Source organism: Epinephelus moara, chromosome 9 (assembly GCF_006386435.1).
Source record: "Epinephelus moara isolate mb chromosome 9, YSFRI_EMoa_1.0, whole genome shotgun sequence".
Taxonomy (NCBI): domain Eukaryota; kingdom Metazoa; phylum Chordata; class Actinopteri; order Perciformes; family Serranidae; genus Epinephelus; species Epinephelus moara.
In genome coordinates, this window is record NC_065514.1 from 32,192,826 (window position 1) to 32,206,153 (window position 13,328).

Here is a 13,328-nt window from a genome sequence, read left to right on the forward strand (position 1 = left end):
CAGTAGAGAGGAGACTTCTGAAAAATTGACAGTGGTTTTGTATTTTTATACTTAGTCTTCTTGTCATTGCATCTTGCCAGTAAAGAGCTTAAATTAGCGTGTTCATCAGTGTGTTTTGTTCCCAAAACTGCCAATCGGAGCTGGAGGCGATAAATACCCATCACTATTGCAGAGGCATTGCATTTAAAAGCCAGATGTTAGTGACTGTTAGTGGGATTATGTGCAGTGGGAAAGGGGCTCAAGAGATGCAAAACCACCACAAAGTCTGTGTCTTTCTCCTATATGGGAGAGGTGGTGGGGGGCCTTTTGCATATCTGTACCCAGGGGCCTATTGTCTCATAATCCACCCACGCATTTAATGAAGGTGACAAAATACAGATGGATTATTTTTGATTATTTGGTATTTTAACTCTGCAGTGTTGCTGATGAATGCAAACCAATTTGTCCATGCACTATTAAATTCTCTGTTTTTCCCTAAAAACCACAGCTAGCCTAGCGAGAAAGACTCAAGACTACAGTGGTCATCACGAGTGATGTTTTTAGAGACATATGACGCACATTTTAATTGATGAAATGTTAAAACATTCTTTTAGATCGGTATATAGGCTATGCATTTTTACAGTTGTCGAATGTAAGAATCCCTTTAGGCCTACAACAATAAATGAAAATTAAAATGTTGACAAAAGGAACAGTTATTAATTTCCAAATAATTTTCTGTCAAAGCCACAGGGAGCCATTGGAGATGATCTAAAGAGCTGAATGTGGCTCTGGATTTTCAGGTGACCATATACTAATAAAACATAGTAGCCTACATAATATGATATGCCATTTCTGCCAATAAGTGCCCCTAAGTAACACACACTGGACCTTTAATCGAACAAGTTTTAGACCGCTGGTTCAACAAAACAAGACATTTGAAAATGGCTTCTGAGGAACTGTGATGGGCAATCTTTCACTATTTTTTTTATATTTTGCACTGTGAACAACTAATCAGTTAGTCGAGAAATTAACTTGCAGACTCCTCAAGTGGACACAGAGAAATGAACTACAGAACAACCAGCTTTGTCAGCTTGGACTGAAAGATTCAGAAGGTATTTATTCAGCCATAGTTTCTTAACACTATCCTAAGACTAATACACAGTGAAAGAGAAGTGGCTGAGGTCAGATTCTATCCTTCAGGTTACATTTTATTAACAGTATAGTAGCGCTACCTGCTGGAGGAGAAAAAAATCTAAACAATGGTGTAGGATGACAGCATTATATGAGAGACATTTAAAGTACTTCACATTTCCAACCAGCAGAGGACAGCATGAAACAAACTACACCCATTACTGTTGTTCATTGGATATCTTTAAAGCAATATCACAAGGATATTATACTTAGAGGACAAAAGTGGCCAAAAAACAAAAGTAGTAAGCATATATATATTTTAAGTACAAAGTAAGACATGATTAACAGCTTTTCAAATGTGAAACATAAGTGGTTGAAAATAAGCTTCTCAGCAAAACTACATACAGAAAAGTACAAAAATAAGACAAAATAGAAAGTAGTTTACTTCCATTAAATGTAATACTCACAGGTTCACTTGCAGCTTATAAACTCATAAGCTTTAACACATATGCAGTGCAAAATAAAAGCATTTCATAGTATCAAGTGTTCAGCAGAATTGTTCTAAAGCACATTCTTATCTAATCTTAGCTTCCTTCCTTCCTTCTGTTTTTACTTCATCATTTAAAAAGGAATTTATGTCATTGCACATTGTTATGAAACCAAGACTTTTAGGTATTTGTGTTGGCATGATAGGGTTCAGTTATCCTCCCTACATTCTAATCAGGAAAGAAAAATACATACAGACAGCTAAACCTTGTAGATTATCTTTGTGCTCTTTAGTTGCTGTTACTTGGACTTCATAATAAAATATTTCTATTACTTTAAAATCAGATAGGAGTCAGTTTAATGTCTTTTCAATACGAGTCTATCGGACCAGCAGCTTCTTGTACTGGCTGTTGAGGTTGGCTTGGAAAGAGTCCGCTTTGGTGACTGAGGAGTTTATTTTGGAACTTTCTGTACGACTGGATTTCAGGATCTTTCTGCTGCTGGATCGACAAGAGTCAGAGGTTGTATGGCTGCTGCTGCTGCCGTCTGTAATCTTCTGACACCTCAGCACATTGGACAGTTGTCTCTGGCATTGGGATGATCCAAAGTAGTATACCAGAGGATCCAGGACACAGTTGAGACTTCCCAAACACATGAAGACCAGATAGACTGCGTAGGAGCCATCAGGTGCCTCCTTGCTCTTCTCCACTCCCGCGTTGAACTGCAGGTAGTGCGCTAGGAGCAAACAATTAGTGGGTGTGAAACAGAGCACAAACATCACCAGCACGGTCAGAGCCATCACCACTGCTCTGGTTCTTCTGCGTGAGCGTCCTGGAACCCCTCGTGGGACCCTGCTCAGAGACCAGATGACCCGTGTGTAGGACACCACAATGATGAGCAGAGGCAGGAAGAAGAGGGCGCAGCAGAGGGTGATGAAGTAGATCTTGTAGCGCGTGATTAGCTCATGTATGTACTGGACATCATGGCAGGTGGTGATGTCCAGCTGTCTGATGTGAACAGTCTGGTTTGAGAGGACAAGGGGCACCGAACCAGCCAAGGATATTATCCACATGGTTACACAGGCGATGGTTGCGTTCCGTGGCCTTCTCCAAGCCAGGGAGTCGATGGGATAGACCACAGCGAGAAGCCGGTCCACGCTGATGCAAGCTATGAGCAGAACAGAGCAATACATGTTCCAGTAAAAAGCTGCAGTGACCACACGGCACATGAGCGGGCCGAATATCCAGTTGTTGCCAGCAAAGTGGTAGGAGATCTTGAAGGGGAGCAGCGTGGCGAAGAGTAGGTCGGCACAGGCCAGGTTCAGCATGTAGATGGCTGCCGGCTTCTTAGGCCGGATCCTCCGAGCAAAGGCCAACACTGCACAGATGTTGATCGGCACACTAATGAGGCAGACCAGTGTGTAGAAGGAAGGAATGAGGATGGTGGACACGGGGCCTGTCAGAAACAGCAGTGCCTCCTCAGAGATATCCTGCCCGTGGAAGATTGTTACATTACGCTCCCAACCACTTCCATTCGCTTTGTCTACATAATCATCTGAATAATGTTCATAAGGGTCTGGTATTTGTTCAGCTGAACTGTCAGAGATTGCAAAGGACCTCCCTGGTACACTGCCTGGAGAGAGAAAGAAATGTGTCAGAGAGAGGGATTGTTCAATCAGGGTATTTAAAAGGTATTTTATTATTCATATAGTGATTAATATTATAGAGCTTATCTTTTTTTTCAATTTATTTATTTTAAAGAAAATGTAATGGATGATTTGAACCCTTTATGGTATTATGTTGCCTCAAGGTAACGTACCCATTTTTTAAAAAAAAATTAGACTCACACAAGACATCCTGAATTAGGATGCTGCACTTTAAGGGCCCCAAGGAAACCAATAATACTGTTCATATTGTAACATGACTCTCTGGAGGACATGTTGAGTCCCTTTGTTGGCGCCTTCCTCACAAGGTTCAGCTCCATCAACTGTCTCCAAAAAACGTAGACATATTTTTCTGTCATTTTACAATTTGTAAAAAATAGATTCACAATAAAAGATAACTAAAGTTTAATCTTCAATCGTTTATATGTTTTTGATAATTAAGTAATAGAAAATTGTTAAAATGCAAATGTTGCCCTGAAGCAGCATTATACGTTTATGAATCCCCACCATGACAGGTTTTGGTTTAGTGTATCTAGGTTTGTATACTGTTTAAATACATAACAGGCATCATCATTTCCCTTTAAGCTCTGCAAATTAACCTAGATACATTTCATAATGTTAGTTAGTTCAGGTTATGTCATTGTATAGTCTACTAACAGTGCACTTTGTGTGTCGTCTCGTGTGTCAACACTATGCCTATATTTTACACCTATTTTTTTCCCATTTACAGAATGAATGCGATATTATTTTATGGCTCTTCAAATTACAAGAGGGTTAGTACTCCCAGTTGCTGTTATTGAGGATGAATCAGAATTTACAGGTTTGGAACAAACTATGTCTGTCAAGAAAGACACACAGCAGGACACTGAAAACAGGTGTTAAAATGTAAAACAGATAATCAAACAGTGATATGTAATTCATTAACCTGTTTTGAAGAGGGTTTAAATAGTTAAGTTTTCAAAAACATTGTTGATATCAAAGTTTGCTGAATTTATGCTTACACTCTTAAACACATTCATTCCAATGGTTTGTCCACGGTGGTACAGTGTTGTCAGAGGGTAACGATTGGGAAAACTAACTTAGGACAAGAGTTAATTTTTAATGTTTTTAAATTTTAAATTTTATAAATTTTAAACTTAAAGGTTTCTTAATATTTTCTATGAATACTGTACTTAATTTCCATTTCGTACCATGATGGTATAGTGTTGTTTTAAGGTAATATACCCAAAAGTGTACCCTAGATCAACATTTTTTTTTTTGAAAATTTCTTTAAATTCTGTTTACTTGGTCTATTTACTTGGCCTTTTTTTTTTTAATTCCAACTGGCATCATAATGCGTAGGCTACCATAGAGGGTTAACAACTGGTTAACAGTTTCATTAGAATTTGGAAAGTATTTTTCCACCAAAAAATGTAAAATAAAAAATAAAAATAATAAGTTGATAAAAAAAAAGTTACTTTCACCCCTCTTCTACTATTCTACGTTATAGGGCTGCAACTAAAGTTTTTATTATGGATTAGTAGCCAAGGTTCAAGGTGACGTCATCAAATGCATTTTTTGTTTGTTTGACAAAACTATCCAAAAAAACCAAACATGTTTAATTTTGTGGGTTTATGACAAAGAAAAAACAAAACAGATCCTAATATTTGAGAAGCCGGAACCAGAGACTCTTTGACGTTGTTTCACTAGTTCTGCTTGAGTAATGAAACGTTTATTTATCATTAAAATTATTTGCTGGTTAATATTCTTCCAGTCATATCAATTAATCTGCCAATCGTTGAGGCACTATTATATCGTATAGGCTACAATAAATCATATCATACATATTCTACCATATCTAGCCTATTACTGTACAACGTTACATATTTGTGATAAGTCACAAAATAAAATAAAATCCTGTTGTCTCAACTTCAGTAGAAAGTGAGTTGAAGTTTTCTTACCGTTCCTGTCTGCAGCCGATGCGGCGCGCGCACACACCAGAACCAACAGCAAAGTTTTTAAACACACTGGAAACATGTTGCAGCTGGAAAATGAACTCAAAACACCAGGAGAGAGAATATTAAATATGATAATCTGTGTTTGAGTTCTCCGTGTTCCTCGTGCCTCCGGTTTATTACTGCCGCTGATCACTGGGCAGTGAATGTAGGCTATCACAGAGTTTAGGTTCCGCCCACAGTCCGGTGGGTCCGGAACGCCCCGTGTCCACTAATCAACTGCAGTCTGCACTCACAGAGACATTCGTGCGGTCTGATGTCACCTTTCCCGTCACACAGCAGCAGCCACATTCAGTCAAACCATTAATAATGTCAGAGTTCGAAATGTACCAAAACAGACACAGATCATTTTCTGGCAAATCGTGAAATCAAGTGTGAACTTCTACTACTACGAACTATTATAATTATAATTATAATTATTATTAATTTTTATTTTTTTGAAATTTGAAATTTTTAGATATCGCGATAATGTGAACTCGTATCTGGAATAAACTTCCTGTACACTCTTGAGGTGTGCCTCAATACGAGCTTTTATTCTTCTAAATGAGGCCTAAAACTATTCTGTTTGCCACTACTATTATTTAAAGATGTAACATTGTCATTCTTCCATGCCTTTTTTCTTTTTGTATTTTCTGTTTAATTTCATGTATGATTATACATAAAGCACTTTGAATTTCCTTTAGGTCTTAAATGCGCTATATAAAGACACTTGGATTGTGTTTACACTTTCAGTAAAGTGATCGCAGAAATATGGAACTGTTGTCAAAATTATGCAATTGAGTGACCCAGGAGTCCTATAAACAGGAAATGAGTTAGCATTTTAGCACTCCCAGTTTCCCTGTCTCAAAGTCAGCGGGGTTTTTGGTTAGATGCCTGGAATGAGGTCTGACGTAAACAAAAGCTTAAGAGGCTTTGATGTCTCGTTCCACGATATAAAATACATCAGTAAATACCCCATTGATGACTGTTGATGAGCTTTTATGTGTCTTAAAAGAGGCGGTTGCTAACAAGTAGCTAATGAGACTACAGAAAGTCTTTACACTGAACATGACTTTACAGTCTTGTTAGGTCATGTGACTGTAATGCAGTTCATTTACTGCCTAACGTTAGCTTTTATACCCCTGGTGCTTGCATTTAGGCATGAAAAATCATAAAAGTGGTGTTCATTTGTGAAATTATCTTGCTGAACAAAACATGAAGTAGCCTATCATAAACTTTTGTTTGCCACAGAAGTCATTCTCTGCAATAATCCAAAATCCAATAGAAAAATCCCATTGGCTCTATAAGGTAACCAAAGCAACGCCAAGTTCTGCGTCGGCCTACATCCTGGCAGCACTCTATAGTGTCATGGCTGCCATGGCAACAGTAGGATTGCCGAGGGCAACCTAACTCAGTCATTCAGTTGTTAATCATTTAATCTGAAAGTGCAATTTAGAAGAATAACATATCCTTTATTAATTAATATTTTTTGCTGTGTTTTGTACACACAGGCCTGAGATACATACATGCACAAAAAGGACCTATCCATGCATTAAATGGTGAGATGTCAGAGTGATTTGACTGCCTTGGACAGCAGTTGGAGGTTCAGTTGCTCAGGAGCACCTTGGCAGTGCTTAGGAGGTGAACTGGCACCTCTTTGGCTACCAGTCCACATTCCATGCTTGCTCTGTATGGGGGCTTGAATCAGCGAGCTTCTGGTTCCCAAGTCAAGTCCCTATGGCCTGAGCTACTGCCACTCACAACTTTGTCATTCTGTTCTCCAGGGTTATCACAGGAGCATTTTAATAATAAACAAATATTTAGGTAAGTGAAGATGTATTCACATTTTTCAAAACAAATGTTACAAAGTGCTCCAGAGTAAAAGCATTTAACACAACAGCAACAAAACAGAATCAACACAATGACAAAACATGAGGTTGGTTGTCTGGTTGCATTTATCACTAGCAGAGGTGTGAGATCATACATGTGGTTATGCGTATCAGTGAGCTTTTGTCTTGTGTGTGTCTGGGATTTGTGTGTATATGATAATCTGCTTGTTGCTGTTATTAAAGCAACTCTCAAGAAGAAGAGAAAACTGTAACGCCTTACAAAAGGTCACGTCTTTCATTCATTCATTCTTTTAGGCATTTGAGGTGATGTAACCAAGAAAAATGAGAGCTACAGAACTGAATAGAGTGCTTATCCATTATCAACTGTCAGTGGTATTGCTGAATATGAAAGTGGAGTGTCAGAGTTTTGGGGGTTTCTTTTGGGTTTTGGGATAAAAACATCCACCAACTTCAGAGGATGACACATGAATCCCCAGAGATGTTTAAGTGCTTCCTCTGTTTGGAGCAGCTGAATCTGATCAGATAAACAGTGAATTACAGAGACGCAGTTAGGTTCAAGAACAGGTTATGATTTTATAGGATGTAGAACACATTTCGTTTGAACATTTGTGATGAGTTTGGAGTCATATTTTTTATATTGCAACTACATGAAAACATTTCTTTAGAGAGTGCGTCATGGTTTTCTCAGCATGCGACAGCCACCAGCTGTCCCTTCTTTCTCCCTTTTTTCCCGTGTGGTTAAAGTCGGTTAACTTGTTTCTGTGAACATGTTCAGACTCTCTTTCCAGGAGATCACATGATAATTATTTGTTATTTTGCAAATGGTGAGATGGTTCCCACTGCTTCTGGTAGAGATCAAGATTAACCAAGTAATGTTAGCATTGACCTTCACATATGGCGTTTACAACTGCAGTTATCAAGCACTGAAGTAAGGACAGACATGAAAACAAAAATGTGGGACCGAGAAAGTGTTTGTTAGAGCGAGAAAGAGAAATATGTTGAATACTTCTCTGTGTAAGATGAAAAGGGGAACGTGATGGGGGCAGGATGGGGTGGGAGTCGTCTGACTCATTCATCCTGAGCTTTATATCCAGTGGGACTATCTGAGCTCACAGACAGACTAAACCCATTTCCTCCTAAAAATATTTGTCACAATGACCTGTTTCTTATTTTTAAAACAGTTCTGTTATGTAACGTGCCAATGATTACACTTAACTTTTATGCTGCTACAGGTCCTTAAAGATGTACTATGCAGGCTTTTCCCTAAAAAGTAATGTATTGACTCCTACAGAAATAATCCCACTTAGTCATCATCTATGACCCCCTCTCAGTGTGTGGTAGTGTATTTATCTGCAGGGACTCTGCCCTCTGCCTCGATTGTTTTATTTTTTTCTTATTCTCTGTGTTCAGGCCATTTATGGGCGTGTACCCCCACATAGCTCAGGTGAGGTCAGAGCTTTATAAGAAGGTAGCAACCAGCTGCCAGACTGGAAGCAACAGCCGTCCAAGAGACACAGTGCAAATATAGAGAGGCGAAACACTAAACAAGAGTGAATCTGGGGTTGACTTTTACTTTTGCTTTTGTTAGCGAGTGTTTACACATTGGTATTGGCCAATATTTGCCCTTTTGACTGCCATCAGCCTATCATCAAATAAAGGGACTTTCACTTATGGCAGTGGCTGATGTTTTACTGTTGTGTCATGTCAATTTTGGGCAGGCTAAGAAGCAGAGCTCAAGAAAGACTAACGGCGTCCTGTTGTCCCAGGGACATTAGAATGTAACCAAGGTGATGCATTCAAGCTACATATATACAGTAAAAATGAATATTGGGTGAAGGAAAAGTATGACATTCTCATGATATGTCTAAATGTAATCTTGTAAAATGTTTTTGTCAAGATACTTGAGTAAATACAGCTGTTTGAAGGTGAAATTTGTTGATGTTCTCCCAGCAATATAAAATAGATATTAGAGGGGGGATTATGGTTTATTATATATAGTAAAAAGGATTTTGGAGCAGTTATTAAAAATAATACTTTTCATGTGAAGGGTTATTTTAAAGGTTGTTTCATACATTTGTATGGTTGAATTTTTGGTCTTTCAAAGGTAGTGTAAAGAAGGACTGAATGACTGAATGATAACAGTTTAAAAAATAAAATAAACAACAACTTAAAAACAGCAGCATCGGCTATTGGCCAATTTGTTATTTTAAACATCTGTACCGGCCCAGAATTTCACAGTTGGTGCCTACTTACAACCAATGCACTCCTTCAAATTAAAGTTATCTTTTTTAGGAAAAACTCAGCCAGCCTATTTTAAGAACACTGTACTGCTTAACACATGTTAAGCATGTATGTACAGACACATAACACATTAAAACAGAGTGCTGTGGAACTCAAAATGTTAACTGCACCAGTATTAGTCTATGCACATCAGAAAATTTGTAATATTAGTGTAATACTGTAAACTAAGAAACCAAAGTATATCAGTATGTGATTCCGTAACCCTTCACACTGACACAGTTTTAACTAGACTGCTACAGCAGTGTAATCAAATTCCTCACGAGTTTTGGCCTTTTGGGGCAACAGAAACAAGCTGTGAACTTGACCATTACAGTTGTGACATGGTGAACAGCTTCCAATTTGCACACTGATCAGATATGGAGGAACAATGTTATTCATTTGAAGTCGTGCTTGTGTCCACCGGATGAACTCTATGTTTGCTCTGGTTTCGGTCTCAACCAACTCCTGAGTGTAATATCTGTCACTTCAGCTGCTAAATGCTCAACTGTGTTCACTAGTTGGTCTCATACTGTGTCTGTCTCCTAATGACAGACTCCTAATAATCCTTTTATCTCAGACATGTTAGGATATTACATACCTTGACATGTTTTGGCGGAAACTTCCGCCTTCCTCAGAAGTGTTAAGAACAACTAAAGTCATTATCAGAAACTAAAGACATAATGAACACCACTGAACTGTGTCTGTCTCCTGTGTGGTGCTGGGCAGGAAGTGTGCAGTGGGTTTATCAGAGCTTCTTCTCTGTCTGATACGGCTGAAAACAAGGCTATGAACCAAAACAGAAAAGTCGCAGGTCACGAAACCAAAATAGAGCAGAAAGATACTATAAAGCTCCACAGAGCTGAGTGAACTGCAGAGCTGGGTGATAATTATCTCCTGATGCCATCTATTGTTGATATAGAAATATTAATTATAGGCACTTGAAATTCTGTCATGAGAGAAAGTGCAGCTGGACGTGGTGTCTACTTCAGAGGTTATGTTGTTCCTGCTGCATGCTGAGTTTGGGCGTAAACTAAGAGCTCATTCCTTCTCCTGGGAGGAGGCAGGATACAGACTGTGGGAGATTAGGTCCAGAGTGAAGTCAGTGGCACAGTTCCAGGCCAGTGTTTCAATTCCTGTTGTTTTTCTCTATCCACTTTAGCACATTTTATCGTTCTTTGGGCATCGTCCAGTCAGGATGAGCTGTGAATTCAACAATAGGGTGTTGAAACTGTTGGGAAAAGGAAAAGACAAAAACAAAAAGGTGAACAGTGAGATGTGTTCTACGTGTGCTACTGTGTTCTCAGTCAAAGGTTAAATTTTATAAAATGTCTCAGCTGGTCAAAAGAAATCCCTAAATCCACAAATGTCTGTTTGGCATTAATTCTTGAGAAGTTGGGTAGGTCAGATTCAGAGAGAGCGAGAGAGAGAGAGAGAGAGAGAGAGAGAGAGAGAGAGAGAGAGAGAGAGAGAGCGAGAGAGATGGTGGAAGAGATCTACAACTGTGAGAACCAAAACCGGCAGTCAGGCATAGTGTGCATATGTGTGTGCATATGTGTGTATTTATACCCTTCTGAAAGAGGAACTATGTATTCTGGTCCATCAGACAGAGGTGGTGTTAAACATTCTTTAAGAATATCCAAATTGCAGTCAAAGGAACACTTTTGCTTTGACTGCAATTCTTCAAAAGTGTGTGTCAACATTCAGCATGCATGAGCAAAAATGTCACTACTGATGAACCTATGTGTTAAATTGAGGGTGCCTTTGGAGAGGTGAAAGGGAAACTTGTGTTTTAAAACCTAGACCCTATTTTCCTGTTTTGTGACTAAGTGATTCATGGTAACAACAATGTTTGAAATTAGTCCAGTATTGAGGGAGACCTCTGCAGCCACAGCGGCAAAACACACTGCAATGTAATCTCTAAGGACAATCGTGCATCATCAATTTAGGTCCACTGAAAGTGCTTGTTTTTGCCACTGACAGGCTCAGATTGTTATTAGAAGTGTCTAACAACATTACAGAAAAGACCCTACCCTGTGGCTCAGAGGTAGAGCAGGTTGTCCACCAATTGAAGATCAGTGGTTCGACTCCCGGCTCCTCCAGTCTACATGTCGACATATCCTTGAGCAAGATACTGAACCCCAAATTGCTCCCGATGATGCTTCCATCGGTGTGTGAGTGAGTTAAGGTGGCACCTTGTATGGTAGTCCCGGCCACCAGTGTGTGTGTGAATGGGTGAATGTGACTCGTAGTGTAAAAAGCACTTTGAGTGGTCAGATGACTAGAAAGGCGCTATACAAATGCAGGTCCAATCACCATTTACAAAAAAGTGTGTTGTTTTACCTTTCACTGATCTTCCAGCCCTTTCTTACTCTCAATTCATCAAATACCGATGATTTGTCAGTGATGTTGACGTCAGCCACTGATGCAAAGAGGCACCCTTTGCGATAGTATAAGATGCACTGGGTATGTCAGTTTTAGAGGCAGTGGGCAACAACCCAACTCTTTAAATACTGTCGCTTTGCCAGTGGATGTTGGCATCAGACATATAGCCCTTTTCCACTGTAACTTTTGGCCACGCTGAGTCTAGGAATGCTGCGCCAATTTGTATTTACAATGTCAGTTTAGACACGCTGTGCCATGCCAAGCTGCACCGGAGATGGAGCTTCACCAGAGTAGGTCCAAAAGCCAGGCGACCCACCCTCAAGCGGGTAGCAGTAACGTCTCGCCAACTGCAGCCAACCTCCAATGACCCTGCTTCTCCCCCTAAAACAAGCCATGTGTATTGCAAGACTGAACTCACCTCTGTCTGCAGGAGACCAGAGAGAAAGGCATTTTTAAAAGTCTCTGTGTGTTCAGCTCTCAGGAGTTTTGTAGCTTCTGAATCTCTGTGGTTTGGAGTTTAGTTTCTCTCCTGTGTCCTGTTTTTACTTCAGATATCTGCTTTATTTTATTGCTTTATGTTTGGGACGTTTATCGTGAAGAATCGATAGGAAATTAAACGTGTTTATCACTGAATTAGTGCAACTTTGTGAGCAGCTTTTCTTCAATAGAGGCAAATCTAATGATACCGCAGGAAGGAAAAGTAAAAACAGAAACAGCCAAGCAGGTAGATAAGCAGGTAGACCTGTTGTCATGGAAATGCAAATCCCTGTCTTGCTGGGCTGACAGCCTAAACCAAACCAAGACAAGCGAAGCCAGCCCATAACTGTTGAAAAGGGGTAAGAGATGTATAGAGGCACCCTTTGTGGTATGATATGCATCCAGCAGCAGCATTTTGTAACACTATCGGTGACTATCATAATGTAAAGAGTGAGAAAGTCCGTAAAGGGAGGAAGGGGAGGTGGATGGGTCAAACAAACACCGAACCTTCACCTGGGAGGCCATTGTTCATTTTCCATATGAATTTTAAGCCAAACCATGATGTTTTTTTCCCTGAGCCTAACCATATGCCTTCGTTGCATAAACTTAAGGAAATAAACTGAAAAATCAAGTGTTTTACCTCCATTGTAAGTTTATTTTGAGAAAGACTGTATGCATGTTACAAACATAAACTTTACATTTCTTCAGGAAATTGAAGTGTATTTTCAAAAGACACAATGCATGTATTCAAGTGTAACTGACATGCTGTCCCTGAACATCCAAAACAGACTCAGGAGGGCGTGTCATTTAGCCATTTAGGTCCACTGACAAAGCGGCTGTATTTGACAAGTTCGTATGAGAACATGTCGGAGATTGTGTTTGTGTTTGTTACCAAGTCTCACACAAAGAAAAGAGTCATTGTAAAATCAAACACCCACATTACATAACGCTAAGCTACACTTTCTGTAACATTAATAAACTCTTCTGAACACTGCTCTCTCCAACTGTCACTAACATTTCCAGTGTTGTTTTTCTGCAACCAATCACATCTTGCATGATTTCAAAACGAGACTTCTCCTTGAATGATACTTGGTCACAATGACAAAC

General features: G+C 39.4%; 1 protein-coding gene across 1 annotated transcript; it reads right to left on the reverse strand.

The window, feature by feature from the left end:
* Positions 1–1,077: 1,077 nt before the first annotated feature.
* On the reverse strand, positions 1,078–5,407 carry LOC126395155 (proteinase-activated receptor 1-like). The gene is made up of 2 exons (XM_050052378.1): positions 5,200–5,407; positions 1,078–3,228 (listed from the first exon to the last, which is right to left on the reverse strand). The coding sequence occupies exons 1-2, from the start codon at positions 5,273–5,275 to the stop codon at positions 1,976–1,978; spliced, it is 1,329 nt and encodes a 442-aa protein (XP_049908335.1). The 5' UTR covers positions 5,276–5,407; the 3' UTR covers positions 1,078–1,975.
* Positions 5,408–13,328: the final 7,921 nt, after the last annotated feature.

Excerpts from the sequence above, each read along its gene's own strand:
- LOC126395155 (XM_050052378.1), bottom strand. The coding sequence starts at position 5,275 with ATGTTTCCAGTGTGTTTAAAAACTTTGCTGTTGGTTCTGGTGTGTGCG. Across the intron at positions 3,229-5,199 it reads ATCGGCTGCAGACAGGAACG|GCAGTGTACCAGGGAGGTCC; the intron begins GTAAGAAAACTT and ends TTCTCTCTCCAG.